The following is a 26774-nucleotide window of genomic DNA, read 5'->3' on the forward strand; positions in this document are numbered from 1 at the left end:
TCAGTGTCGGAACAGTGGGAGGCATTCAAGGAGGAGATCCAGAAGGCTAAGGCCAAACATGTGCCCTTAAAGAAAAAGGTTGGGAATAACAATTCTAGAGCCCCCTGGATGTCTAAGAACTTACAGGGGAGGATAAAGAAAAAAGGGAAGCTTATGTCATATACCGACAGCTAAATACTATAGCATCTTTGGAGGAATATAGAAAGTTAAGAAGCAAAATTAAAAAGGATATTAAGAATGCTAAGAGAGAGCATGAAAAAGTTTGACTAGTAAAATAAAGGAAAACCCAAAGATGTTCTATATTAAGAGCACGAGGGTAACTAAAGAAAGTGTAGGGCCTATTAGAGACTATGAGGGTAATCTTTGTGTGGAGGCGGAAGATGTTGGTATGGTTCTTAATAAATACTTTACATCTGTTTTCACAAAGGAAAGGGGCAATGCAGATATTGCTATCGAGGAGGAGTGTGATATTCTGGATGAAATAAACATATTGAGAGAGGAAGTATTAAGGGGTTTAGCAGCTTTGAGAGTAGATAAGTCCCCAGGCCTGGATGAAATGCATTCCAGGCTGCTGAGCGAAGTAAAAGAGGAAATAGCAGAGGCCTTGACCAGTTTTCTTTGGATTTGGGCATGGTGCCGGAGGACAGTATTGTGGTACCCTTGTTTAAGAAGGGAGAAAGGGATAGGCCGAGTAATTACAGGCGTGTCAGCCTAATCTCAGTGGTGGGAAAATTATTGGAAAAAATCCTGAAAGACAGGATAAATCTACATTTGAAAGGGCAAGAATTAATTAGGGACAATCAATACAGATTTGTTAAGGGTTTGACTAACCTGATTGAATTTTTTGAGGAGGTAACCAAGAGGATCGATGAGGGTAGTGCATATGATGTAGTATATATGGACTTTAGCAAAGCTTTTGATGTGCAAAGTTAAAGCACATGGGATTGGGGGCAGTGTGTTGATGAGGATTGAGAACTGGTTGGCAGATAGGAAGCAAAGAGTAGGAGTAAATGGGTACTTTTCAGAATGGCAGGTAATGACTAGTGGGTTACCGCAAGGTTCTGTGCTGGGACCCCAGCTGTTTACATTGTACATTAATGATTTAGACGAGGGGATTAAATGTAGTATCTCCAAATTTGCGGATGACACTAAGTTGGGTGGCAGTGTGAGCTGCGAGGAGGATGCTATGAGGCTGCAGAGTGACTTGGATAGGTTAGGTGAGTGGGCAAATGCATGGCAGATGAAGTATAATGTGGATAAATGTGAGGTTATCCACTTTGGTGGTAAAAACAGAGACAGACTATTATCTGAATGGTGACAGATTAGAAAAAGGGGAGGTGCAACGAGACCTGGGTGTCATGGTACATCAGTCATTGAAGATTGGCATGCAGGTACAGCAGGCGGTTAAGAAAGCAAATGGCATGTTGGCCTTCATAGCGAGGGGATTTGAGTACAGGGGCAGAGAGGTGTTACTACAGTTGTACAGGGCCTTGGTGAGGCCACACCTAGAGTATTGTGTACAGTTTTGGTCTCCTAACTTGAGGAAGGACATTCTTGCTATTGAGGGAGTGCAGCGAAGGTTCACCAGACCGATTCCTGGGATGGCAGGACTGACATATGAGGAAAGACTGGATCGGCTAGGCTTATACTCACTGGAATTTAGAAGAATGAGAGTGGATCTCATAGAAACGTATAAAATTCTAACGGGACTGGACAGGTTAGAAGCAGGAAGAATGTTCCCGATATCGGGGAAGTCCAGAACCAGGGGACACAGTCTAAGGATAACGGGTAAGCCATATAGGACCGAGATGAGAAACTTTTATCCAGAGAGTTGTGAACCTGTGGAATTCTCTGCCATAGAAAGTTGTTGAGTCCAGTTCATTGGACATATTCAAAAGGGAGTTAGATGTGGCCCTTACGGCTAAAGGGATCAGGGGGTATGGAGAGAAGGCTGGGGTGAGGTACTGAGGTTGAATGATCAGCCATGATCATATTGAATGGCGGTGCAGGCTCGAATGGCCTGCTCCTGCACCTATTTTCTATGTTTCTAATTCAGTGAACCTCTAAGGCAAGTATGTCCTTCCTCAGATAAGCAGACCAAAACTGTGGACAGTACTCCAGGTGTAGTTTCACCAAAGCCCTGTACAATTGTAGCAAGACTTCCCTAATCTTGTACTCCAACCCCCTTGCAATAAAGGCCAACATGTCATTTGCCTTCCTAATTGCTTGCTGTACCTGCATGCTAACTCTGGGTTTCCTGTCTGAGAACACCTAAATCTCTTTGAACACAAACATTTAATAGTTTCCATTTTCACAGCAAGGGAAGGACAACATATCAGTGGTACAAGGGAACCTAAAAATAAGTCAAGGTAAGGAACTTAATTGATTTAAAATAAGTAAAAATAATATAATGGGACTTAAGATAGACAAATCTTCAGGATCTGATGGTTTCCATCCCAGGGTATTAATAGAAATAATGAAATTGCAGGTGAGTTAATCATAATTTTCCAAAGCTCTCTAGTTTCAGAAACTGCCTATGGATTGCAAAATTGCAAATGTTATTCCATTATTTAAGAGGAGAGAGAAACCAGGTAACTACAAACCTGTCAATTTTAACATCGGTTGTGACGAAGTTACTGGAGTATCAGGGACAGAGTGACTGATTTGAGAGTCAGCATAATGTCTGACTAATCTAGTTGAATTTTTTGAGGTCAATGGTAGGGCGGATGAGGGTAGTATTTATGGGTGTTGTCTATATGGAATTCCAGAAGGCACATGACAAGGTTCCATACAAAAGATTATCAAAAATGAAAACACACAAAATTGGAACTTTGTAATGTGGGTTGGTAATTGGTTTGGAAATTGGAGAGTAGGGAACATTCTCTGATTATCAGGATGTGACGTGATATTCTCAGGGATCTGTACTGGGGCCTCAGCTTTTCAACATTATATATTAATGATTTGGATGAAGAAATAGTTGTATATTCAAGTTTGCAATTGTCACTAAGTTAGGAGGCATAGTAAATTGTATAGCTGGTAGCAGGAAGCTATAAATCACCATACATAAGACTACATGAGTGTGAATATCTATGGCAGATAAGTTAAATGTGGGGAAGTGTGAGGTCATCCATTGTGGATCCAAAAAAAGACAAATCAGAATATTTTCTTAACAGTGAGAGACTAGGAGCTGTGGAAGAAAAAAGGGATTTAGGAGTCCAGGTACATAAATCACTAAAATCTAGTGCACATTCACAAAAAGGCTAATGGAATACTGACCTTTATCTCAAGGGGATTGGAATACAAAAGTGAGGAAGTGATGCTTCAATTGTAGAGCCTTCGACAGGCCCACCCTGGGTACTGATTTGACAATCACATCTCAGAAAAGATATATTGACTTTAGAAAGGGATACCGGGTCTCAAAGGATTAATTATGAGGGCAAGTTTGTATTCCCTTGAGTTTAGAAGGTTGAGAGGTGATCTAATCAAGGTGATAAAGGGATTCAAAAGGGTCAACACAGAGAAGCTATTTTCTGTTGGGGGAAATCCATAACAAGGAATCAAATCCTGGATCTATGAATGCATGTTTATATCCAGCCTCCAGGTTATGTCTTCCAGCAGCTGTCACTGCAAGTCCATTTGCCCTACAAATAAATTATATATGCCTTTGTTATGGTGTAAAATTCTTTTGCGACCAGTGAACGCCACAGAATATTCATTGTATAATCAATTATAATAAAATACTGATTTCGTTCATATTAAGCTTCTTTTAGTTTGATTAGATCTTGGTAATTATTTTAATGGCTTCAAAAGGGAGCATTTGCACTGCTGATTTCTGTCCTTTGACACCCTGTGCCACCTTTACTAGCCCAATTAAAATAGACATCTGCACTGAATCATAGAAATTTATGGCACAGGAGGCCATTCGGTTCATTGTGTCTCTGCAGGCCGAAAAAGAGCTATCCAGTCTAATCCCACTTTCCAGCTCTTGGTCTATAGCCTTGTAGGTTACAGCACTTCAAGTGCATATCCAAGTACTTTTTAAATATGATGAGAGTGCCTCTACCATCCTTTCAGGCAGAGTTCCTGACCCCCACCACCCTCTGGGTGAAAAATATTCTCAACTCTCCTCTAATCCTTCTACCAATTACTTGATGCCCCCCAAGGTCAGCACTGTGTAATAGATGTACTCATCACCAACTATTTAATGCATATCCTCGCAAGAGGGACGTTGGTAAAACATTTTGATTGCTGAGGCTAACTCCCTCTTCAGAGTTCTAAGCAACAGATCATTGTACACCAGTGTCTTCCAACACTTTGCTTTCCTAATATTTCCCCTAATACATTTGTATTTATTCTGCAGTGGAAAATGCTATGCAAAAGATTAAACCATGAAAAGAAAACCTCAATTATGAAGCAAGGTTTGAATTACAATAGCAGCAGTATTCATTTCTTACTGTGTGGGTTACTTTCTATTTTTAATATGGCTTTAGATTCCAGCTTCATCATACTTGTTTGACCTGTTGATAATCACTGTTAAACAGTGAAAGGTATAATTTTGAAACATTTTTGATAGTACATTCACTTTTATCTCATTTTCTTTGTTAGAATAGTCAGCTTTTCAAGATGGTCAAATAAAATTAAAAAGTTAAAAATATTCAAACATGACCTCCTAACAACCTTCTACGTTCATATATTATTTATTTTCTATTGAGTAGTCAACGTGAAGATCAAGATCTATAGTGCCAGAATTAAACAGTGGCCTAGAAATTCGGGTCGTTTGCGCCTCCTGTTAGCGCTCCCGGGGGGGCAAACAACATTTCGCCCGGGTGTGGCACCGCTAATGACTCCCGCTAAATTCTGCAGTTTAGCGGCGGTAGCAACCCGTAGCACCCAGCCGGCAATGACATCATCACCGTGCGCAGCGACCCGTTTTTGCCCCAGAACAAAAATTGGGGCGCACCCCCTGAAGCTTTGCCAGGCGATGCCAGCGACAGCTTTAGTAGTTGTGAACCGGGCTGCAGGCGGGAAGAGAGGGAGAGAGGGGGGTGGAAGAGGGGGAGAAGGGGGGGGGGAGAAGGAGGGGAAAGGGGGGGAGAAGGGAGAGAGGATGGAGGGAGGGAAGGAGAGAGAAGGGAGGCTAAAGGGAGGGAAGGAGAGAGGAGGGAGGCTAAAGGGAGGGAGGGAAGGAAGGAGAGAGGAGGGACGGAGGGAAGGAGAGAGGAAGGGAAGGAGAGAGGAGAGAGGGCGGGAAGGAGAGAGGAAGAGAGGAGGGAGGGAAGGGAAGGAGAGGGGAGGGAGGGAAGGAAGGAGAGAGGAGGAAGGAAGGAGAGAGGGAGGGAGGGGGAAGGGAGAGAAGGAGGCTGAACGGCCGGGCCCAAGACTTCGGGCTGGATTTACAGGTAGGTGGCGTCGGGTCTCGGGGGGGGGGGGGGGGGGGGGGGGTGGGGGGAAGAGTCGCGGAGCTCTTGGGGGGGGGGGGGGGAAGAGAGCGAGGGTCGGGTCGGGTGGGAGGAGCCTTATCCACGCAGCCCCAGTGAGGCCATTTGGCCAGGGCTAGGGGCTGCGTGCTTCGGTCCCCTCCCACAGTTTTGGGCGCCTGGAGCTACTGCACGTGCGCGCCCACTGTAGAACGCATGTGCAGAGTGGGCGCGCACTGTTTTCAGCGCAGGGACCTGACTCCGCCCCCTACAGCTCGTGCTGCGCCACGCCCAGCTCCAAAGGACCTGCAGGGAGCCGGAGAATAGGTAAGTTTTTTTTAGGCGCACTTTGTGGCGCGAAAAACGGGTGTCCAGGTCCAGTCTGCGCCGTTTTAGGCGCGGCCCGAAACTTGGGCCCAAAAGTGGAACCCTTCATTAATTTAGGCCTGAAATCTTGATGTATCTTTCTCTTTCATTTGATGGCTTACCTACTGTCTATTTCTAGCATTTCTATTTTATTTCAGTTGTATGCATTCAGTTTTTCTTATTAACTCCAATCAGGAGAAATCCAACAACAAAACTTTACATATCCATGTTTGAAGATGTCACCACATGTGATTTTACTACCCTGGTCTTTGATCAAGGATACTTTAGATTAGATCAATTTTTAAAAAAGATTATACAGTACTCAGAAAAATATCAATCAGGAACAACCTATGTTTGGAGTTAAAAGGACCCTAGAGTGTTTATTTTACAAAACATTATAGAGGTAGTAATGCAGTTGAAGGCTACATACAGTACCAAAGTACTGATCAAAAAATTGCAGATATGACCTGTCTCACTTTAGAATGCCTGGGCTGGAAACTGAGGGCACCCAGGAAACATCTATAATCTGAATAGTAGTAGTTTATTGTACAGCCCAAAACTGCATTCAACATTTGTTGCACCTTACCCTTAGACGACACAAATTTTTAATTCAGAAAGCATATCACCCACTGGTAAAGCAAGTGAGCAACTGTAAAAATAACTGTGCCAGGTGCTGCTCTTCAGAGGTAATGTTCCACAGTTCAATGATTTAGTACAATATGTGCTGTTGTTCCAGTGCATGACATGGATTCTTTGTGATCTCACCAGTTAACTTGGTAAAATGTTCCAGGGCTACTTTTATTATATAAAGTTTTGTACAATTATAAAACAAAACTCCAGTCCAGAGTATTATACAGCAGTTAAAATTCCATTTGTTTTTCTTTGTATATAGATCCTGGCATACTGTCAAATTTAGCAGTGTGGAAAACAGAGTCACAATGTTAAATATCTTGTACATACAGCTTGTTAACAAACCAGCTTTTACAATCATTACTTTTTATTTTTACAATTATTCCAGTATCAAAATCAATTGTATTGCAGCAAATAACATGGTAAAACATCGTTCCAACACAACTTGGTCAACTTATAAATTAGAAACAAAATACACAATGGGAAACCATGAATTAAAGAAAACAAATCTAAGTCATGGAGAGATGATCGACAGGATTTCAGCCACACAATACAATAGCAAAATACTAAGGATGCTGGAATCTGAAATAAAAACAGAAAATGCTGGAAATACTCAGCAGGGTATCAGCCTGACCTGCTGAGTATTGCCAGCATTTTCTGTTTTTATTTAGGATTTCAGCCACATCCTTGCAGAAAGGGAAAGAAAAATCAGAGGGAGCAATCCCAATCACTCCATTCACACACCTTCTCAAGATTGATTCCAAGCAAAAGAATGGAGGAGGTTTCTTGCCAGTCATTTTATCTTTCCAATTTTCTCTTCTTTCCTTCTCTTTTCTACTAAGCATAACAACTCATGTTCAGGTACAATTTCACAGGTACCGACAATCCTCTACTGCATCATTCAAATATTCATTCATGTGTGACTTCATATGTTCATTTGAAGGGCATAAAAAGTTCAACCCTGCACTTAGCCAATGTCCATGTATGTACTTTGGATCAATGGACAATGAATAGGAGCAAGAACCAGGTAGGTATCTCCTTTCCCTAGTCTGAGGATCTGTAAGGTCAAATGTAATGCCCCACCAGTTCCTGCTTAAAACATTTAATTCAACACAGACCAGGGACTTTCCTAATCTATGGCTCAGTACTGAACTATGTGATGTAATTGCTCATTGAGCTATCCATTTATGTGAGAGAACTTCAGCACTTGACTAGGAAATGTTGTCTATTTTCTTTATTTGGGAATGATGGCCTTAAAAAGAAAATAACTAAAATGAGGCAAAAAAGAAAAAGCAAGGGCTGCAGAATGTCAAGAGTTATGTTTGCTTCAAAACTAAACTGACATATATTTTGTTCTGGCCCATATAATAAATTCTTCACAAAAAAAATGATAATACTGCCCTTTTAGTATCCTTTTCACATGGAGGTTTGATACACCAAAGCTGCACTGTTTAGTGGGATGCTGGACCCTCAGTCTGAGATTGTCTGGAACAATCTTCACATTAGAGATATATGGACAGGCAAACAGGCATAGTCTTATCTTTTTACTTAGAAGCCAGATAGCTCCAAAAAGAGAGGCAACTAGACATCAAGGGAGAATTTTAACATAGGTGAGCATGTCAGGGGTTAAATAAGGAAAAAGTGGAAGTTTGTCGGGAAACCGGCTTCAACCCACCGACTTCCAGGTTTTTCCTGAGGCGAGACAAGGGGTAGACAGCCAAGCCACTCCAAGAGGCGGGTTTTCACTTTAAATATAATAATGAAGTTGGGAGCCTCGGATTTAACCTGCTTTGCAGTTTTTACTCCCGGCAGCTGCAGTGAGGCGAGGACGACCTCGGGAAGCACTCTTTGTGGGCTAGCTTCCTCCCAGCCTCCCAAGCTCCCCCATCAATGGCCAATCCTCCCCCACCCAGGGTCGAAGATCGGAGCTTGCCTCCCCTCCCCCACCCTAAGAGTGCACTACCCGGTTCTGCGCTTCCTCTAGAGTGCTCTCTGCCTGACTGGAAGCCAAACCTGTCAATCAAGCTGACTTCCAGGCAGAGAACCCATCAATGACATCAGAAGCATGCAGTAAAGCTAAATTACCACAACATGAGGGGAACCCATGCACTACCGGACACCCCCACTCCCAACGGGTATGCAGGTAAAATTTACGGCCCAAAATACTACAGTATTCAAGCAGTGGCAGCTGACATTTGCAAATCAGTGGTCGGAAACACTGCTGATAAAAATAAGACCGATACATCAAATGGAATTTTAGAAAGTGAAAAGATAGACTATGAAAGCTGATACTGAAACATTAGCACTCTATATGCTTAATTATATACAGTACTGTCACTTAATTTCTTAATGCTGAAATCAATGTCAAGGATGGTTTTAAGTGGGCGACAGAAGTATGCAATCATATTCCCCCCTTCCCCTCCAGATCTTCCTTTAACTAAAATGGGAAAGCCTGGGATGCTCAAGAAAGAACTGGGAAAATTTGCCCAATGATAGCAAATGAGTTGGAATGTCCATGAGATTAGGATCCAAATTCAGGTCTTTCAATTTGAGGTTCAGTGGTCTACCACCATGATTATCAGGCTGCCATAAAAGTACATTTAATAGGGGAACAAAAAAAAACCCAGAAAATTAAAATTAATTGGGTAACAAAAAAACCCAGAAAATCAAAATTATTACATGCTGTAAAATCTGATAGCTCATTTGTGAAACATTTCTCTATAAAGTAAATTCCTGTATTCCATACTGATTTATGTCTGTTGTAAAATATCAACCTCTTCCCTGTGATATTTCAAAATGTTTCTACCAAAAAAATGGGATTTCAAACATAACATTAGATTCAAATTTTATAGAATCTATAATAACAGAATTTAAACTTACCAAAGCATTGTACCTAATATCATACATATCGTTACATTTCATCACCTTCAGAATTTATGGCCAATCTTTATTAAATTAGTGACTGATTTGTCCAGGCCCTTGCCAAAATACTCTACAAGTGCAATTTTTCATCTTCTAATATATTGCTAGGAAAATAGTGCATTAAAGTGGAAATGAAGAAAAAGCAAGAAAACAGAGATGCTTCTTTTATCTTCCATGTGAATACAGCACCATCAAATATTTACAGCTGTAAATGTGGTAGTTGAATGGTCACGTCACGGAAAAATCGATGACTTATAGCACCTTTTGCAGAAATCCGCTTGTTAGGATCATACTGGAGCATTTGCTATAAATAAGAAGGAATTTAAAAAAAATCTGTTTCCCAGATCTGTCACTAATTCAGGAACAGAGACACTTGTAGTACTTGAATAATAATACAGCTTGTGCTAATTAAATCATTAACCAACACATAATACTGTTTTTGATGTGTTCTGGCCGCCTCCAGCGGTCTGGCACTCTGCCGACATTTTTTTATATGGCGGCAACGGCAGTGTGCACCCCCACCCCCCCCCCACCGCCCCATTAAGGGCGACCGTGCTGCCATGGCACAGAGAGTGTACCGACAGCGACGGTGTCGCTCCCGTGGAGCAATTTACCAAAGGGGCAATTTCACGAGGAGGTCTCCGCCAGTCAGTAAGGGGTCGGCACGTGTACGGCATGGCAGGAAAACAGGCGGTGCAGTCCCGGACAGCACTCCAAAACACAGGAAGAGCAATTTCCAAAATGGCGGACCCTCTGCAGAGACTCTGTGGCAATTCCGTGCTGCCCCGTGGCCGCTGCTTTCAGGCGGCCAGAGGCCTTATCGGTAGGGACAATTTCAGCCCCCAGGTATTTCCAATAACCATTGGAGAGACACTAAGTTTATTATTGATACATATTTCACATTTTTACATAAACAACTAGAACATAAGAAATAGGAGCAGGAGTAGGACATTTAGCCCTTCGAGTCTGCTCCGCCATTCAATAAGATCATGGCTGATCTGATCAGGAACTCAGCTCCACTTCCCTGCCCGCTCCCCATAACCCTTTACTCCCATAGCGCTCAAAAATCTGTCTATCTCTGCCTTAAATATATTCAATGACCCAGCCTCCACAGTTCTCTGGGGCAGAGAATTCCATAGATTTACAACCCTCTGAGAGAAGAAATTTCTCCTCATTTCAGTTTTAAATGGGCGGCCCCTTATTCTGAGACTATGTCCCCTAGTTTTACTTTCCTCTATGAGTGGAAATATCCTCTCTGCATCCACCTTGTCGAGCCCCCTCATTATCTTATAAGCTTCAATAAAATCACCTTTCATTCTTCTGAACTCCAATGTGTATAGGCCCAACCTATTCAACCTATCCTCATAAGTCAACCCCCTCATCTCCGGAATCAACCTAGTGAACCTTCTCTGAACAGCCTCCAAAGCAACTATATCCTTCCTTAAATACAGAGACCAAAACTTACGCAGTACTCCAGGTGTGGCCTCACCAGTACCCTGTATAGTTCTAGCAGGACTTCCCTGCTTTTATACTCTATCCCCCTTGCAATAAAGGCCAACATTCCATTTACCTTCCTGATTACTTGCTGTACTTGCATACTAACTTTTTGTGTTTCATGCACAAGGACCCTCAGGTCTCTCTGTACTGCAGCATTTTTCAATTTTTCTCCATTTAAATTATAATTTGCTTATCTATTATTTCTGCCAAAGTGGATAACTTCACATTTTCCCACATTATACTCCATCTGCCAAATTTTTGTCCATTACTTAGCATTGACCTCACTTGATCAGCTCCGCTGGGCAGGCCACATAGTTCGCATGCCAGACACGAGACTCCCAAAGCAAGCTCTCTACTCGGAACTCCTTCACAGCAAATGTGTCAAAGGTGGGCAGAGGAAACTTTACAAGGACACCCTCAAAGCCTCTCTGATAAAGCGCAACATTCCCTCTGACACCTGGGAGTCCCTGGCCAAAAACCGCCCTAAGTGGAGGAAGTGCATCCGGAGGGCGCTGAGCACCTCGAGTCTCATCGTCGCGAGCATGCAGAAATCAAGCGGAGGCAGCGGAAAGAATGTGCCGCAAACCTGTCCCATCCTCCCCTACCCTCAACGACGATCTATGACAGGGACTGTGGTTCTCGTATTGAACTGTTCAGCCACCTAAGGACTCTTTTTAAGAGTGGAAGCAAATCTTCCTCGATTCCGAGGGACTGCCTATGATGATGATGATCCCTTTGCAGATTTTTTGTGTCCTCCTCACAATTTGCTTTTCCACCCACTCAAACTTGGATACATTACACTTGGTCCCTTCATCCAAGTCATTAATATAGATTGTAAATAGTTGAGGACCCAGCACCGATCTCTGCGGCACCCCACTAGTCACTGTTTGCCAACTGGAAAATGACCCATTTATCCCGACACTCTGTTTTCTGTTAGTTAGCCAATCCTTTATCCATGCTAATATATTATCCCCAACCTAGTGAGCTTTTATCTTGTGCAGTGACCTTTTATGTGGCACCTTATCGAATGCCTTCTTGAAATCCAAATACACCACATCCACTGGTTCCCCATTATCCACTCTGCTCGTTACATCCTCAAAGAACTCCAGCAAATTTGTCAAACATGATTTCCCTTTCAGAAAACCATGCTGACTTTGCTTGATTGAATTATGCTTTTCCAAATGTCCTGCTACTGTTTCCTTAATAATGGACTCTAGCATTTTCCCAATGACAGATGTAAGGCTAACTGTTCTATAGTTTTCTGCTTTTTGTTTGCCTCCTTTTTTAAATAGGGGTGTTACATTTGTGGTTTTCCAATCTGTTGGAACCGCCCCAGAATCCAGGGAATTTTGGTAGATTACAACCAATGCATCCACTATCTCTGCAGCCACTTCTTTTAAGACCCTAGGATGTAAGGCATCAGGTCCAGGGGACTTGTCCGCCTTTAGTCCCATTATTTTACCGTGTACTACTTCATTAGTGATTGTGATTGTATTAAGTTCCTCCATATCTATAGCCCCTTGATTATCCACTATTGGGATGTTTTTAGTGTTTTCTATCGTGAAGACCGATACAAAATATTTGTTCAATGTCTCTGCCATTTCCCTGTTCTCCATTATTAATTCCCCAGTCTCATCCTCCAGGGGACCAACATTTACTTTAGCCATTCTTTTCCTTTTTATGTACCTGTAGAAACTCTTACTATCTGTTTTTATATTTCATGCTAGTTTATATGTCTAAAATTTGACACAGCATTCTGCTTGTACTCGCCTTGGACAAATCTTGGGCTTGTAACTCACTGAGCCAGAGTTTAAAAAGAATGTGTAAACCTGAATAATGTTAACAGCTGTTTTAATGTATCTTCCATACCACATTAGAATTATAGAATTTTACAGCACAGCAGGGCACCATTTTACCAATGAACCCTGTGCTGACTCTCTGAAAGAACTATCCACTTAGTCCAATTCACCTGCCCTTTCTCCATACTCGTTAAAATTTTTACTTTTTAAATATTTAACCTTTTCCCATTTAAAAATTATTATGTATTTTGCTTTACCACTGTTTCTGGCTAGCGCATTGCATGTCCTAACAATCCTTTGCATAAAAAAAATGTCCTAAGCTCTCCCTTTGTTCTTTTGCTGATTCTAAGTTCATAGTTACTGATTCATCTACAAACAAACGTATTTTTTCCCTATTCATTGATCAAAAACTCTTCATTATTTTGAATATCTCTGTCAGATCTACTCCTAACCTTTTGAAGTTTCATATCCCTGATGTCATCTTAGTGAATCTCTTCTTTATCCTGTTCATGCCTTGGACATTCTTGTAGGTACCCATTAATGAACACAATATTCTAACTGCAACCTAACCAATGATTTGTGTAGGTTCAAGATCACTTCTTTTGTTTTGTACTCTATGGGGTAGATTTTGACTGCACGATCGTGTAAAAAGGGTGATAGCAGCCCGTTTTACATTTCTCCCAATTTTTATATCCATTGACTTTGATGGAAATAAAAATCGGGATAGATGTAAGATGGGCTGCTGAATCACTATCACTCATTTTATACTATCGCACAGTCAAAATCTACCCCCATTTAAAAAGCCTAGGATCTTATCTACTTTTTCTGATGGCTTTATCAACCTGACCTCTTTTAAAGACCTGTATATCTGAATCCCCAACTGTCTCTGCTCTTCTACTCCATTTAAAGTTTTAAAAGTGAACATTTCTGTAATTTACACCATTGAATTACATGAAATAACAGAGTTGAGATTGAAACACATGTACCCAAAGAAACTACAGTCTTAATCCAGCACTTAGACCACCGGGTCACTCTGCCACAAAAAATTATGACTTCAATGGCACAGTAACAATGTACTACAGTAGTACAAACCTATCCCTTAAATTCTGGCACCAGTATCTATCACTATTTTACAAATAAATATGTAGGGAGCTATTATAATTTAAAATGAAAGTAGTGATTTATTCAGAAGTACTACCAACCATCAGTAGATCTTTGCCATCTATGTCCAGATTGGGTAGTATCTTGTTGAAATCTTGTCTGACCCATCGAGGGAAGTTTGCTTTGTAGTCAGGTAGCTGTGTAACCCCAGGCCACACAGACTCACTTGGTGTGCCAAGTGTGCGGAAAATCCTGAAAAGCTGATCAATCTCAGAGTCTCCGGGAAACAAAGGTTTTCTTGTGACCTTTAACTGAAGAAAGAATTTACGTAAATTATACAGGTTACTTCTATTGGGCATACTTTTATGAAATTTTGTTTAATCTAGTCCCTCCTTTTTCTCTTTCTCTGTTGAAAATGATGACAAATGTTGGTATGCAGTTCCAAAGGTTCCAACAGAATCCCAGTGCTTTACCCAACTAGTTATTCTTCATGTTTGAGCATTGATAGAACGTCAGTAGGTTAGTTGAACATTAAGGATATTGGCCCCAAGTTTCCACACGCAGCAAAACAGGCGCCCCTCTGAGCTGGGCACCCGTTTATCGCGCCGAAAACGGCGCCTGAAAAAAAACGCGCTATTCTCGAGCGCTTTGCAGCTCGATGTCTGCTTAGCGCGGCGCACAGGGGGCGGAGCCTACCACTCGCACCGATTTTGTAAGTAGGAGGGGGCGGGTACAATTTAAATGAGTTTTTTTCGTGCCGGCAACCCTGCGCGTGCACGTTCGAGCGTTCGCGCAGTCTGAAGTAAACATTGGCACTCGGCCATTTTAAAAAGTGCTGCAGAAAAAGTAAAAATTTGTTTATTGAACCCTTGTAAAGGCTTGCATTTTAATTTTCTTGATATTTCTGTGTGTGAGGGTGAGGGAGTGCATTCTGTAATTAAAGATAGACTGTGATAAACGGGACACATGCACTTGTTTGAGACTATTCAAATTCTTTGTAGCTGTTCAATTTTTAAAATTTTTTAATAAAACCACATTGCCCTTCCATGATCAGCACTGAGGCTTCTTGCAGCTTTCTCCCTGCCGTCCGTCGGGCCCGACGGCAAACGGCTGCCTCAAGCACTGAGGCTTCTTGCAGCTTTCTCCCCCTGCCGTCGGTCGGTCCCGATGGCAAACCGCTGCCTGAAAGGCCTGCCTGAAGCACTTTCACACAGGTAGGAACATGGTTTATTTAATCTTTTCTTTGCTTATAAATTTTTATTCAGGTTGCATTTATTTGTATAATATTTGTATAAGTATAACTAAGGATTTATTGTAGAATTTAATGACTTCCCTTCCCCCACCTCCCCCCCACCTCGTTCCCGACGCCTAATTTGTAACCTGCGCCTGATTTTTTACTGTGTAGACAAAGTTTTTTCAAGCTTACAAAAATCTTCACTTGCTCCATTCTAAGTTAGTTTGGAGTACGTTTTCACTGTGGAAACTTTCAAATCAGGCCTCAGTGGCCGGACACGCCCCCTTTTGAAAAAAAAATTCTGTTCAAAAGTGAAACTGTTCTACCTGACTAGAACTGCAGAAAACTTAAATGTGGAGAATTCCGATTTCTAAGATACTCCGTTCTCCACCAGTTGCTCCTAAAAATCAGGAGCAAATCATGTGGAAACTTGGGGCCATTATATCTAAGCCCAAACCTGTCCTCACTTAATGTCCATACGAGCATTTTTTTGTAGTTGTCACTAGATAGTGATCAATTAGAGAAAACCTTGCTTTTACCACCACACCCCACACCCTCACTAACCGAGGGATGCTGAGGCCAACTGTAAAGCAACTACAGGCAACTCTCGATTATCCGCACACGGATGCAACGGGAAACCGTTGTAACGGCATTTAAAATTCTGTATGTGTGACGTCACTTTGAAACTCTGATGTTCCTTTCGAATGTTGCCTGTTGAGCCTTGGTTTTAAGCGCTCTGCCTTGCCTCAGCTCCCGCTGCTGCTCGCACACAGGTCCACTGCCTCTGTCGAGCCTGCACTTGCCGCGCTGCTTTTAAGCGCTCTGCCTTGACTCAGCTCCCGCTGCTGCTCCCACGCAGTTCCACTGCCTCTCATAGTTCATTAAAATGCCATGAACAGTTACAGGAAGTAATCAACAAGCCTAATGGTCTTTAGATCTAGAGGACTAGAATTCAAGAATTAGAAGATACTCTACAGCTATTGGTTAAGAGCACACCTGCAGTGCTGTAAGCATTAACTGTAATGTCAACTCGTTCTAACGGAGAAATCGTTTACCCGGCATAGCCCAATCCCCGAGGGACCCGGATAATCGAGAGTTGCCTGTACTAAAGTTGCAGTTCAAATCAGCCAATGAAGCAAGGACCAGGAATCATATCCTGGGTTTTTCTTGTCTGTACGAATCAGTACCACATAAGGTAATGCAATTAGACAGTAAGCCATCGGGATGCTCTGAAATAATACACTTTAATGTTAATTTAGGATTATATGAAAATCTAAAAAATAGCATACTGGGAATAACATAATGCAGTAATGGTTTAATAGTCGCAGACCTGAGATAATTTACGGTGAGGATGCAATCTAAGAATATAATACATGGTAGTATAGTGGTTATGTTACTGGACTAGTGAATCCAGAGGCCTGGACTAATGATCCAGAGATGTGAGTTCAAATCCCACCATGGCAGCTGGGGAATTTAAATCCAGTTAATTAAATAATTCTGGAATAAAAAGCTAGTATCAGTAATGGTGACCATGAAACTATTGGATTGTTGTAAAAGTCCATCTGGTTCTTTAAGGAAGAAAATCTGCCATCCCTACCTGGTCTGGCCTATATGTGACTCCAGACTATATGTGACTACAGCAATATGGTTGACTCTTAACTGCCCGCTGAAATGGCCTAGCAAGCCACTCAGTTGTATAAAACCGCTACGAAAAACAATAATAAGAATAAAACCGGATGGACCACCTGGCATCAACCTCGGCACTGGCTTCGGACACGACAACGGCACACCCAGCCCAGTCAATTGGGAGAGCTGTCCCACAGACTAGTCAAGCAACAGTCTGACATAGTCATACTCACAGAATCATACCTTTCAGCCAATGTCCCAGATTCCTCCACCACCATCCCTGGGTATGTCCTGTCCCATCGGATGGATAGACCCACCAGAGGTGGCAGCACAATGATATACAGTCAGGAGGGAGTGGCCCTGGGAGTCCTCAACAATGACTCCGGACCCCATGAAGTTTCATGGCTTCAGGTCAAGCATGGGCAAGGAAACCTCCTGCTGATTACCACCTGCCGCCCTCCCTCAGCTGATGAATCAATACTCCTCCATGGTGAACACCACTTGGAAGAAGTACTGAGGGTAGCAAGGGCACAGAATGGACTCTGGGTGGGGAACTTCAATGTCCATCACCAAGAGTGGCTTGGTAGCACCACTACTGTCCGAGCTGGCCGAGTCCTGAAGAACATAGCTGCCAGACTAGGACTGCGGCAGGTGGTGAGACAACCAACACAAGGGAAAAATCTAATTGACCTCGTCCTCCTCAAACTACCTGTCGCAGATGCATCTGTCCATGACAGCATTGGTAGCAGTGACCACCGCACAGTCCTTGTGGAAACAAAATCTCGTCTTCACACTGAGGACATCTTCCATGGTGTTGTGTGGCACTACCAGTGCTAAATGGGATACATTCAGTACAGATCTAGCAGATCAAAACTGTGCATTCATGAGGCACTGTGGACCGTCAGCAGCAGAATTGTATTCCACTACAATCTGTAACCTCATGGACTGGCATATTCCTCATGCTATCATTACAATCAAGCCAGGGGATCAACCCTGGTTCAATGAGTGCAGAAGGGCATGCTAGGAACAGCACCTGGCATACCTAAAAATGAGGCGACAACCTGAGGAAGCTGCAACACAGGACTACATGCATGCTAAACAGTGGAAGCAGCATGCTATAGACAGAGCTAAATGATCCCACAATCAACAGGTCAGATCAAAGCTCAACTGTCCTGCCACATCCAGTTGTGAATTGTGGTGGACAACTAAACAACTAATGGGAGGAGGAGGCTCCATAAATATACCCATCCTCAATGGTGCCGAGCCCAGCACGAGACAAGGCTGAAGCGTTTGCAACCATCTTCAGCCAGAAGTGCTGAGTGGATGATCCATATCCGCCTTCTCCTGAGGTCCCCACCATCACAGAAGCCAGTCTTTAGTCAATTTGATTAACTCCACGTGATATCAAGAAACGGCTGAGCGCACTGGATATAGCAAAGGCTATGGATCCTGACAACATCCCAACTGTCGTGCTGAAGACTTGTGCTCCAGAACTAGCCGCGCCTCTAGCCAAGCTGTTCCAGTACAGCTACAACATTGGCATTTACCCGACAATGTGGAAAATTGCCCACGTATGTCCTGTCCACGAAAAGCAGGACAAATCCAATCTGGCCAATTACCGCCCAATAATTCTACTCTCAATCATCATCAAAGTGATGGAAGGTGTTGTCGACAGTGCTATAAAGCAGCACTTACTCACCAACAACCTGCTAACCAATGCACAATTTGGGTTCCGCCAGGACCACTCGGCTCCAGATGTTTTAGAAATATATTAAGAGCAAGAGGATAACTAAAGAAAGGGTAGGGCCTGTTAGAGACCATGAGGGTAATCTGTGTGTGGAGGTGGAAGATGTGGGTATGGTTCTTAATCAATATTTTGCGTCTCTTTTCATAAAAGAGAGGGGCGATGCAGACACTACTATCGAGGAGAAGTGTGAAATATTAGATGAAATAAACATAGTGAGAGGAGGTATTAAGGGGTTTAGCAGCTTTGAAAGTGGATAAGTCCCCAGGCCCGGACTAAATGTATCCCAGACTGTTAAGCGAAGCAAAAGAGGAAATAGCAGAGGCGTTGATGATCATTTTCCAATCCTCTCTGGCTTCAAGTATGGTGCCAGAACACTGGAGGAATGCTAATGTGATACCTTTGTTTAAGAAGGGAGAAAGGGATAGACTGAGTAATTACAGGCCAGTCAGCCTAACCTCAGAGGTGGGAAAAGTATTGGGAAAAATCCTGAAGGACAGGATAAATCTTCACTTAGAAAGACACGGATTAATCAAGGACAGTCAGCACGGAATTATTAAGGGAAGGTCGTGTCTGACTAACATGACTGAATTTTTCGAGGAGGTAACCAGGAGGGTCGATGAAGGCAAATCATACGATGTAGTGTATATGGATTTTAGCAAAGCATTTGATAAAGTCTCTCATGGCAGACTGGTCGCAAAAGTAAAAGCCAATGGGATCCAGGGCTGTGCGGCTCTTTGTCGGCCGGCACAGACACGATGGGCCGAAATGGCCTCCTTCTGCGCTGTAGATTTCTATGTTTCTAAAGTGGCAAGTTGGATCCAAAATTGGCTGAGGCGCAAAGCAAAGGGTAATGATTGATGGGTGTTTTTGCGACTGGAAGAATGTTTCCAGTGGGGTTCCGCAGGGCTCAGTACTAGGTCCCTTGCTTTTTGTGATATACATCAATAATCTAGACTTGAATATAGGGGGTATGATTAAGAAATTTGCAGATGATTCTAAAATCGGCTGTGTGGTTGATAGTGAAGAAGAAAGCTGTGGACTGCAGGAAGATTTCAATCAACTGGTCTGGTGGGCAGAACAGTGGCAAATGGAATTTAATCCAGAAAAGTGTGAGGTAATGCATTTCGGGAGGGCTAACAAGAAAAGGGAATACACATTAAATGGTAGGATACTGAGAAGTGTAGAGGAACAAAGGGACCTTGGAGTGCATGTCCACAGATCCCTGAAAGTAGCAGGCCAGACAGATAAAGTGGTTAAGAAGCCATACAGAATGCTTGCCTTTATTAGCCGAGGCATAGAATATAAGAGTGGGGGGGGGGTTATGCTTGAACTGTATAAAACGCTGGTTCGGCCACAGCTGCAGTACTGCGACAGTTCTGGTCACCGCATTACAGGGAGGACGTGATTGCACTGGAGAAGGTACAGAGGAGATTTACGAGGATGTTGCCGGAATGGAGAATCTAAGCTATGAAGACAGATTGGATTTGTTTTCATTAGAACAGAGGAGGCTGAGGGAAGACCTCATTGAGGTGTATAAAATTATGAGGGGCCTAGATTGTGGATAGAAAGGGCATATTTCCCTTAACAGAGGGGTCAACAACCAGGGGGCATAAATTTAAAGTAATTGTTAGGTTTAGAGGAGATATGAGGGCAAATTTCTTCACACAGAGGGTTGTGGGGTCTGGAAGGATGGTAGAGGCAGAAACCCTCACCACATTTAAAAAGTACTTGGATGGGCACCTGAAGTACCGTAACCTGCAGGGTTACGGATCAAGAGATGGAAAGTGGTATTAGGCTGGATAGCCTCTTGTTGGCCAGCACGGACACGATGGGCCGAAATGGCCTGCTTCCGTGCTGTAAACTTCTATGATTCTATGATTCATTACAGCCTTGGTCCAAACATGGACAAAAGAGTTGAATTCCAGGGGTGAGGTGAGAGTGACTGCCCTTGACATCAAGGTAGCATTTGACTGGAGTGTGGCATCAAGGAACCCGAATAAAATTGAAGTCAATGGGAATCAGGGGGGAAACTCTCCACTGGCTGGAGTCATACCAGCACAAAGGAAGATGGTTGGAGTTGTTAGAGGTCAATAATCTCAGCCCCAGAACAGCGCTGCAGGAGTTCCTCAGGGCAGTGACCTGGGCCCAACCAGCTTCACCTGCTTCATTAATGACCATCCCTCCATCTTAAAGATCAGAAGTGGGGATGTTCACTGATGATTGCACAGTGTTCAGTTCAATTCGCAACTCCTCAGATAATGAAGCAGTCCATGCCCAAATGCAGCAAGACCTGAATGACATTCAGGCTTAGGCTGATAAGTGACAAGTAACATTCGCACCACACAAGTGCCAGGCAATAACTATCTCCAACAAGCAAGAGTCTTACCAAAGCCCCATGACATTCAACGGTATTACCATCGCTGAATCCCCCACCATCAACATCCTAGGGGGTCACTATTGACCAGAAACTTAACTAGATCATCCACGTAAATACTGTGGCTACAAGAGCAGGTCAGATACTGGTTATTCTGCGGCGAGTGTATCACCTCCTGACTCCTCAAAGCCTTTCCACCATCTACAAAGCACAAGTCAGAAGTGTGATGGAATACACTCCACTTGCCTGGATGAGTGCAGCTCCAACAACACTCAAGAAGCTCAACACCATCCAGGACAAAGCAGCCTGCTTGATTGGCACTCCATGCACCACCTTAAACATTCACTCCCTCCATCACCGACGCAATGTGGCTGCAGTGTGCACCATCTATAAAATGCAACAACTCGCCAAGGCTTCTTCAGCAGCACCTCCCAAACCTGCGACCTCTACCACCTCGAAGGACAAGGGCAGCAGGCGCATGGGAACACAATCACCTGCAAGTTCCCCTCCAAGTTACACACCATCCTGACTTGGAAATATATCTCCGGTTCTTCATCATTGTGGGGCCAAAATCCTGGAACTCACTCCCTAACAGCACTGTGGGAGTACAAAGACGGGAGCGGTTCAAGGCGGTGGCTCACCACGACCTTCTCAAGGGCAATTAGGGATGGGCAATAAATTCTGGCCTTGCCAGCGACACCCACATCCCAAGAACAATTAAAAAAAAATACCGCTAACTATATTTTCCTGTGTTTTGCCTACAATATAGTAAACATTTTACATATAGCCGGCACTTCCAGTAAATATCAGAGGCTGGAATCTTTCCAGCCCTGCGAGTGCGTGTTTGAAGGCGGGCCCGTTGTCAAAATAGCTTTGACAGTGGGTCCGAATCCCGCTCTAAATTCGCCTCCGTGCAAATTTCTCAACTGTAAGGTCGGCATTCGGATAGCCAACTCAACAGCAAGTGGTGGGACAGCCATTTACATAATTAAAAGGTACTGAAATGGTAGTTAAAATGGTTAAAAGCAGGCACGTACAATTTTACCAACCTTTTGACGGTTTTGCCGTCCTTCAGTTTCACGGCAGGTAAGTGTGTAGGGTTCCCAGGGACTCTCTATTGCTTTGGCTAGTTGACAGCTTTTATACCACTTCTGCAGTTATCATTTCACAGCTGTTCACTTACAATGTCAGAAGATGAAGCCTTCAGGTTTTAGAAAACACCTGTGAGCTGTAAGCACTTTGGAAGTGTTTGCAGTGGACGCTCCATTTATTGTCACCTCTTTGGAGCAACCTTTCTCACCATTGACAGGGTGTTTCTGTCATTTCAAACTCACCTGCCATCTATTCCAGCAGCATCGGTGCCCTTGAAAAAATTTCACCGTAGTCCTCAGAATCGCACCACAATCAGCCCCAACACCAACATGACTAAACATACCAGCATCACTACCAACACACCAACCTTCTCCGCAATCACCTGATGCTGCACAGTACACAGGACATCAGCACCCAACCACAATGCTGCCCATGACCACTTTTACTTCACTTCATGCTGTACACCCTGACTACCACATTATGCGCCATGTTGGCACCAACCCACACCAGCTCCATAAAGCATCCTTGCAATGTCCAACCCATTCCTTTCACACTCATCACCATTGTGGGGGGTACCCCTATATCTCACCATTCACTACAACTCACTAAGCCACTTCCAAAGGTGCTCATAAATTTGTCCAAGAACGCAAAGTCCTGAAAAATAAAGATTTAAATATTTGACAATACATCAACATTACTATACATGAACATTGGCTAAAGAACCCAAGTGCCTACCCTTGTGTGTTGTTAGTAGGTATGATTGGACAAGATTGAGGGTGACAGTGAGGGTTGGCTAGTGAAAGGGGAACTGATAATGTAGATAGAGGGATGGGTGAGATGCAAGGTAAGTTGGTGTGAGAAAGAATGTTCAGGGATAAAGAATGGAAAGCAGAGTGATGGGTATATGATGAGTGGCACAGCAGGATGAGGCGAGTGTGGCTTTGTAGTAATGTTTTGTGATCTGCTGAGATCATTGAAGGGTTTGCGCCACTGCAGCCTGGTCCTCCTGATGACGCCCTGCTTGTGCCCTCCTGTGCAATGTGCAACCTGTAATATATGTACATAAGGTCTGCCCACCACCAGGGGACACTACCGTCAGAGGTCCTAGGGTTATAGACACACTCGTGCTGGGCCCGGAATACAACCCGAACTTCACCTTTGTATCTTCACTTCTGGAAGCCATTAAAGACTGACCAGGTCACACCTAGTCACTGGCTCACAGTACGGAGTTCATACACTACAACTGACGACGAGGCAAATACGAACCCACGCAAAGTTTGCCGAGCACAACACGATTGAGTACTGTTGGAATTCTCGAGAGATTCAATGAGGGAGAGGATTGGGGAGATTTCACGGATCGTCTTGACCAGTATTTCGTGGCAAACGACCTAAACAAAGACGAGGATGCAGAGAGGTGCAGGGCAGTTCTTCTCACCGTCTGTGGCCTCACGATCTATGCACTCATCAAGAATCTGCTCTCACCCACTCTTCCTACAGAAAAGGATTACAAAGAACTATGTACTCTAGTTCGGGAACACCTTATATCCAGATATCGCTTCGATACACACGTTCGTCCAGAAGGCCAGGACGTAGCGGCATTTGTTGCCGACCTGAGACATCATGCAGGGCCTTGCAAATTTGGGCCTGCGCTGCAAGACATGCTGCGTGACTTTTTCGTGATCGGGGTCAACCACGAGGCGATCTTAAGCTGCTGGCTGCGGAGACGTTGGACCTCAACAAGGTCATCACCATGTCCACGCAGAAAAGCACGAAGCAGATATCGCGACAAAACAGGAACTCCTCGACAAGTACTGTGTACAAAATTGTATCGAAGGCCGGCAGAGCTGCATATGGCAGGGCCTACTCAACTGCATATGCAAGAACGGGAGCTGCTCAAAGTTCACCATCGAGGGCCTACTTGACTGTGCATGCAAGAACGGGTGCCGCTCAAAGCCCGCCATCGGTCGCAAATCCAAGCTCAATGTGTTGGCGTTGTGGGGGCAATCACCGACCCCATCAGTGTCGCTTCAAGCAGTATGGTATGCAGAGGACATGTCCGCAGCGGAGCAAGCGAGCTGCGGCACACCATGTGGATGATGATCAATTCAGTGTGGATCTAGTGATGCAGCCCGAGACATTTGAGAACTCCGAGGAGGAAGTGTATAGCGTTCGTGCATTCCTAACAAAGAGCCAACCGATAACGATGGAGGTAAAATTAAACAGCGTGCCGGTATCCATGGAATTAGACATGGATGCGAGTCAATCGATAATGAGCCAGAGGACTTTCGAAAAGCTGTGGGAGACCAAGGCAGAGAGACCCAAGCTGAGTCCGATAAATGCTGAGTTGCGTACCTACACCAAAGAGCTCATGCAAGTGATCGGTAGTGCAGCAGTAAGAGTGTCGTACGAGGGAGCGGTTCATGATCTACCGTTATGGATTATCCCGGGCAATGGCCCATCCTTAGTCGGCAGGAGTTGGCTCGAGAAAATAAAATGGAAATGGTACGATCTCAATGCTTGGTCATCAGCGGATGATGATTTGTGTGCTCAAGTGCTGAGCAAATTTCTCTCACTGTTTGAACCGGGAATTGGCAGCTTCAAGGGAGCCAAGGTGCAGATTCACCTAGGCTCAGACGCAAGGCCCATCCATTACAAAGCCAGGGCGGTCTCGCACATGACGAGAGAAAAGGTCAAGCTCGAATTGGACAGGTTACAACGCGAGGGTGTCATCTCACTGGTCAAATTTAATGAATGGGCCAGTCCCATTGTTCCGGTGTTAAAGAGCGACGGCATGGTCAGAATTTGTGGAGACCATAAGGTCACGATCAACCGAGTTTCGAAACAAGATCAGTACCCGCTACCGAAAGCTGATGACCTGTTCGCAACACTAGCCGGGGGAAAATAGTTCACCAAATTGGATCTAACGTTGGCCTACACGACACAGGAACTGGTTGAATCATCAAAGATACTTACATGCATCAACAGGTGCCCTTTTGGCATTCATTCGGCTGCAGCCATATTTCAGAGAAACTTGGAGAGCCTATTGAAATCCGTCCCCAGGATGGTGGTATTCCAAGACGACATCCTAGTCACAGGTCGTGACACCTCCGAGCACCTGCACAATCAGTAAGAGGTTCTGCGTCATCTGGACAAAGTGGTACTCAGGCTGAAACGTTCGAAGTGTGTTTTCATGGCACCAGAGGTCGAATTCTTTGGACGAACATTGCTGCAGACGGAATCAGGCCTACAGACGCGAAAACAGAGGCCATCAAAAATGCGCCCAGGCCCCAGAATGTGACGGAGCTGTGTTTATTCCTGGGTCTTCTCAAATACTTCGGTAACTTCTTACCCAAATTGAGCACAGTATTAGAGCCTTTGCACAAGCTGCTCAGGAATGGATACGACTGGGTGTGGGGTGAACTTCAAGACAGAGCCTTTGAGAAGGCTAGAAATCTGTGGTGTTCCCACAAGCTACTGGTACTATATGGCCCATGCAAACGTCTAGTTTTGACCTGTGATGCGTCATCCTATGGGGTCAGCTGCGTACTCCAGCAAGCCAATGAGTGAGGCAAAATACAACCAGTTGCATACGCGTCTCGAAGCCTGTCCAAGGCGGAAAGAGCCTACGGCATGGTAGAGAAAGAGGCTTCAGCATGTGTTTATGGAGTAAAAAAAATGCACCATTAGCTGTTTGGGCTTTGCTTCGAGCTGGAAACCGATCACAAGCCCCTTATATCGTTGTTCTCGGAACATAAAGGTATCAATACCAACGCATCATCCTGCATCCAGAGGTGGGCGCTAACATTATCTGCCTATGATTATGTCATTCGCCATAGACCAGGCACCGACAACTGTGCTGATGCATTAAGCCGGTTACCGCTGCTCACACCGGAGGTGGAAACACCATTGCCCGCAGAGCTACTCATGGTCATGGATGCCTTTGGAGAGAGTGAAGGGTTGCCTGTCACTGCTCAACAAGTTAAGACCTGGACCAGCCAAGATCCGACCCTATCGGTTGTAAAACGTTTTTGTAAAACGTTGTATTCTTAACGGGGACAGGTCGACCATCCCCAAGGAAATGGGTGATGAAACCAAACCGTACAGCCATCGCAAAGATGAGCTTTCCATCCAGTCCGACTGTTTACTGTGATGTAATGCCCAAGAAAGGCAGGGAGAGATTTGTACGCGAGTTACATAGTATGCATCCCGGTATTGTCATGATGAAGACCATTGCCAGGCCACCAAAAATGGGACTTAAGAGACATGCGTGCATCAGTGCAGCACTTGCATGCAGTTAAGCAATGCCCCAAAGGAAGCTCCGCTCAGTCTGTGGGGCTAGAATCCACATCGACTTTGCGGGCCCCTTCCTCGGTAAAATATTTTTTGTGGTGGTGGATGCATACTCCAAACGGATAGAATGTCATCCAGCACTTCCACTGCCACCAGTGAGAACCTGAGAGCCATGTTTTCCACACATGGTCTGCCAGACATCGTTGTCAGCGACAACGGACCGTGTTTCACGAGCCTGGAGTTTCAAGAGTTCATGAAACGCAATGGCATGAAACACGTAAGGTCAGCCCCATTCAAACCCGTGTCCAATGGTCAAGCGGAGCGGGCAGTTCAAACCATCAAGCAGAGTCTGAAACGTGTAACTCATGGTTCCTTGCAGACACGCCTGTCACGCATACTGCTCAATTACAGGACAAGGCCACACACTCGCACCGGGGTCCCGCCTGCGGAACTATTGATGAAGAGAGGCCTCAAAACCAGGCTCTCTCTAGTTCATCCTGACCTTAACGATCAGGTCGAAACCTGACGTCAACGCCAGCAGTGGTATCACGACCGCACCGCAATGTTATGCGACATATCTGTAAATGACCCAGTGTATGTACTTAATCATGGTCAAGAGCCCAAGTGGCTCCCAGGCAATGTTACGGATAAGGAGAGTAACCGGGTGTATATGGTTAAG

At 44.2% G+C, this 26774-nt stretch overlaps 1 protein-coding gene across 1 annotated transcript in view; it reads right to left on the bottom strand.

The window, feature by feature from the left end:
* Window positions 1-6191: 6191 nt before the first annotated feature.
* Window positions 6192-26774, bottom strand: part of LOC139259966 (cyclin-dependent kinase 2-like) — a 69346-nt gene continuing 48763 nt past the window's right edge. Inside the window, exons 6-7 of the mRNA XM_070875974.1 lie at window positions 13834-14043; window positions 6192-9639 (exon numbers count right to left, since the gene is read on the bottom strand). Of these exons, the coding sequence (XP_070732075.1) occupies window positions 9535-9639; window positions 13834-14043 (315 nt within the window). The 3' untranslated portion in view covers window positions 6192-9534. The remainder of the gene's footprint in view (window positions 9640-13833; window positions 14044-26774) is intronic.

Source organism: Pristiophorus japonicus, chromosome 3, assembly GCF_044704955.1.
Source record: "Pristiophorus japonicus isolate sPriJap1 chromosome 3, sPriJap1.hap1, whole genome shotgun sequence".
Lineage (NCBI taxonomy): Eukaryota > Metazoa > Chordata > Chondrichthyes > Pristiophoridae > Pristiophorus > Pristiophorus japonicus.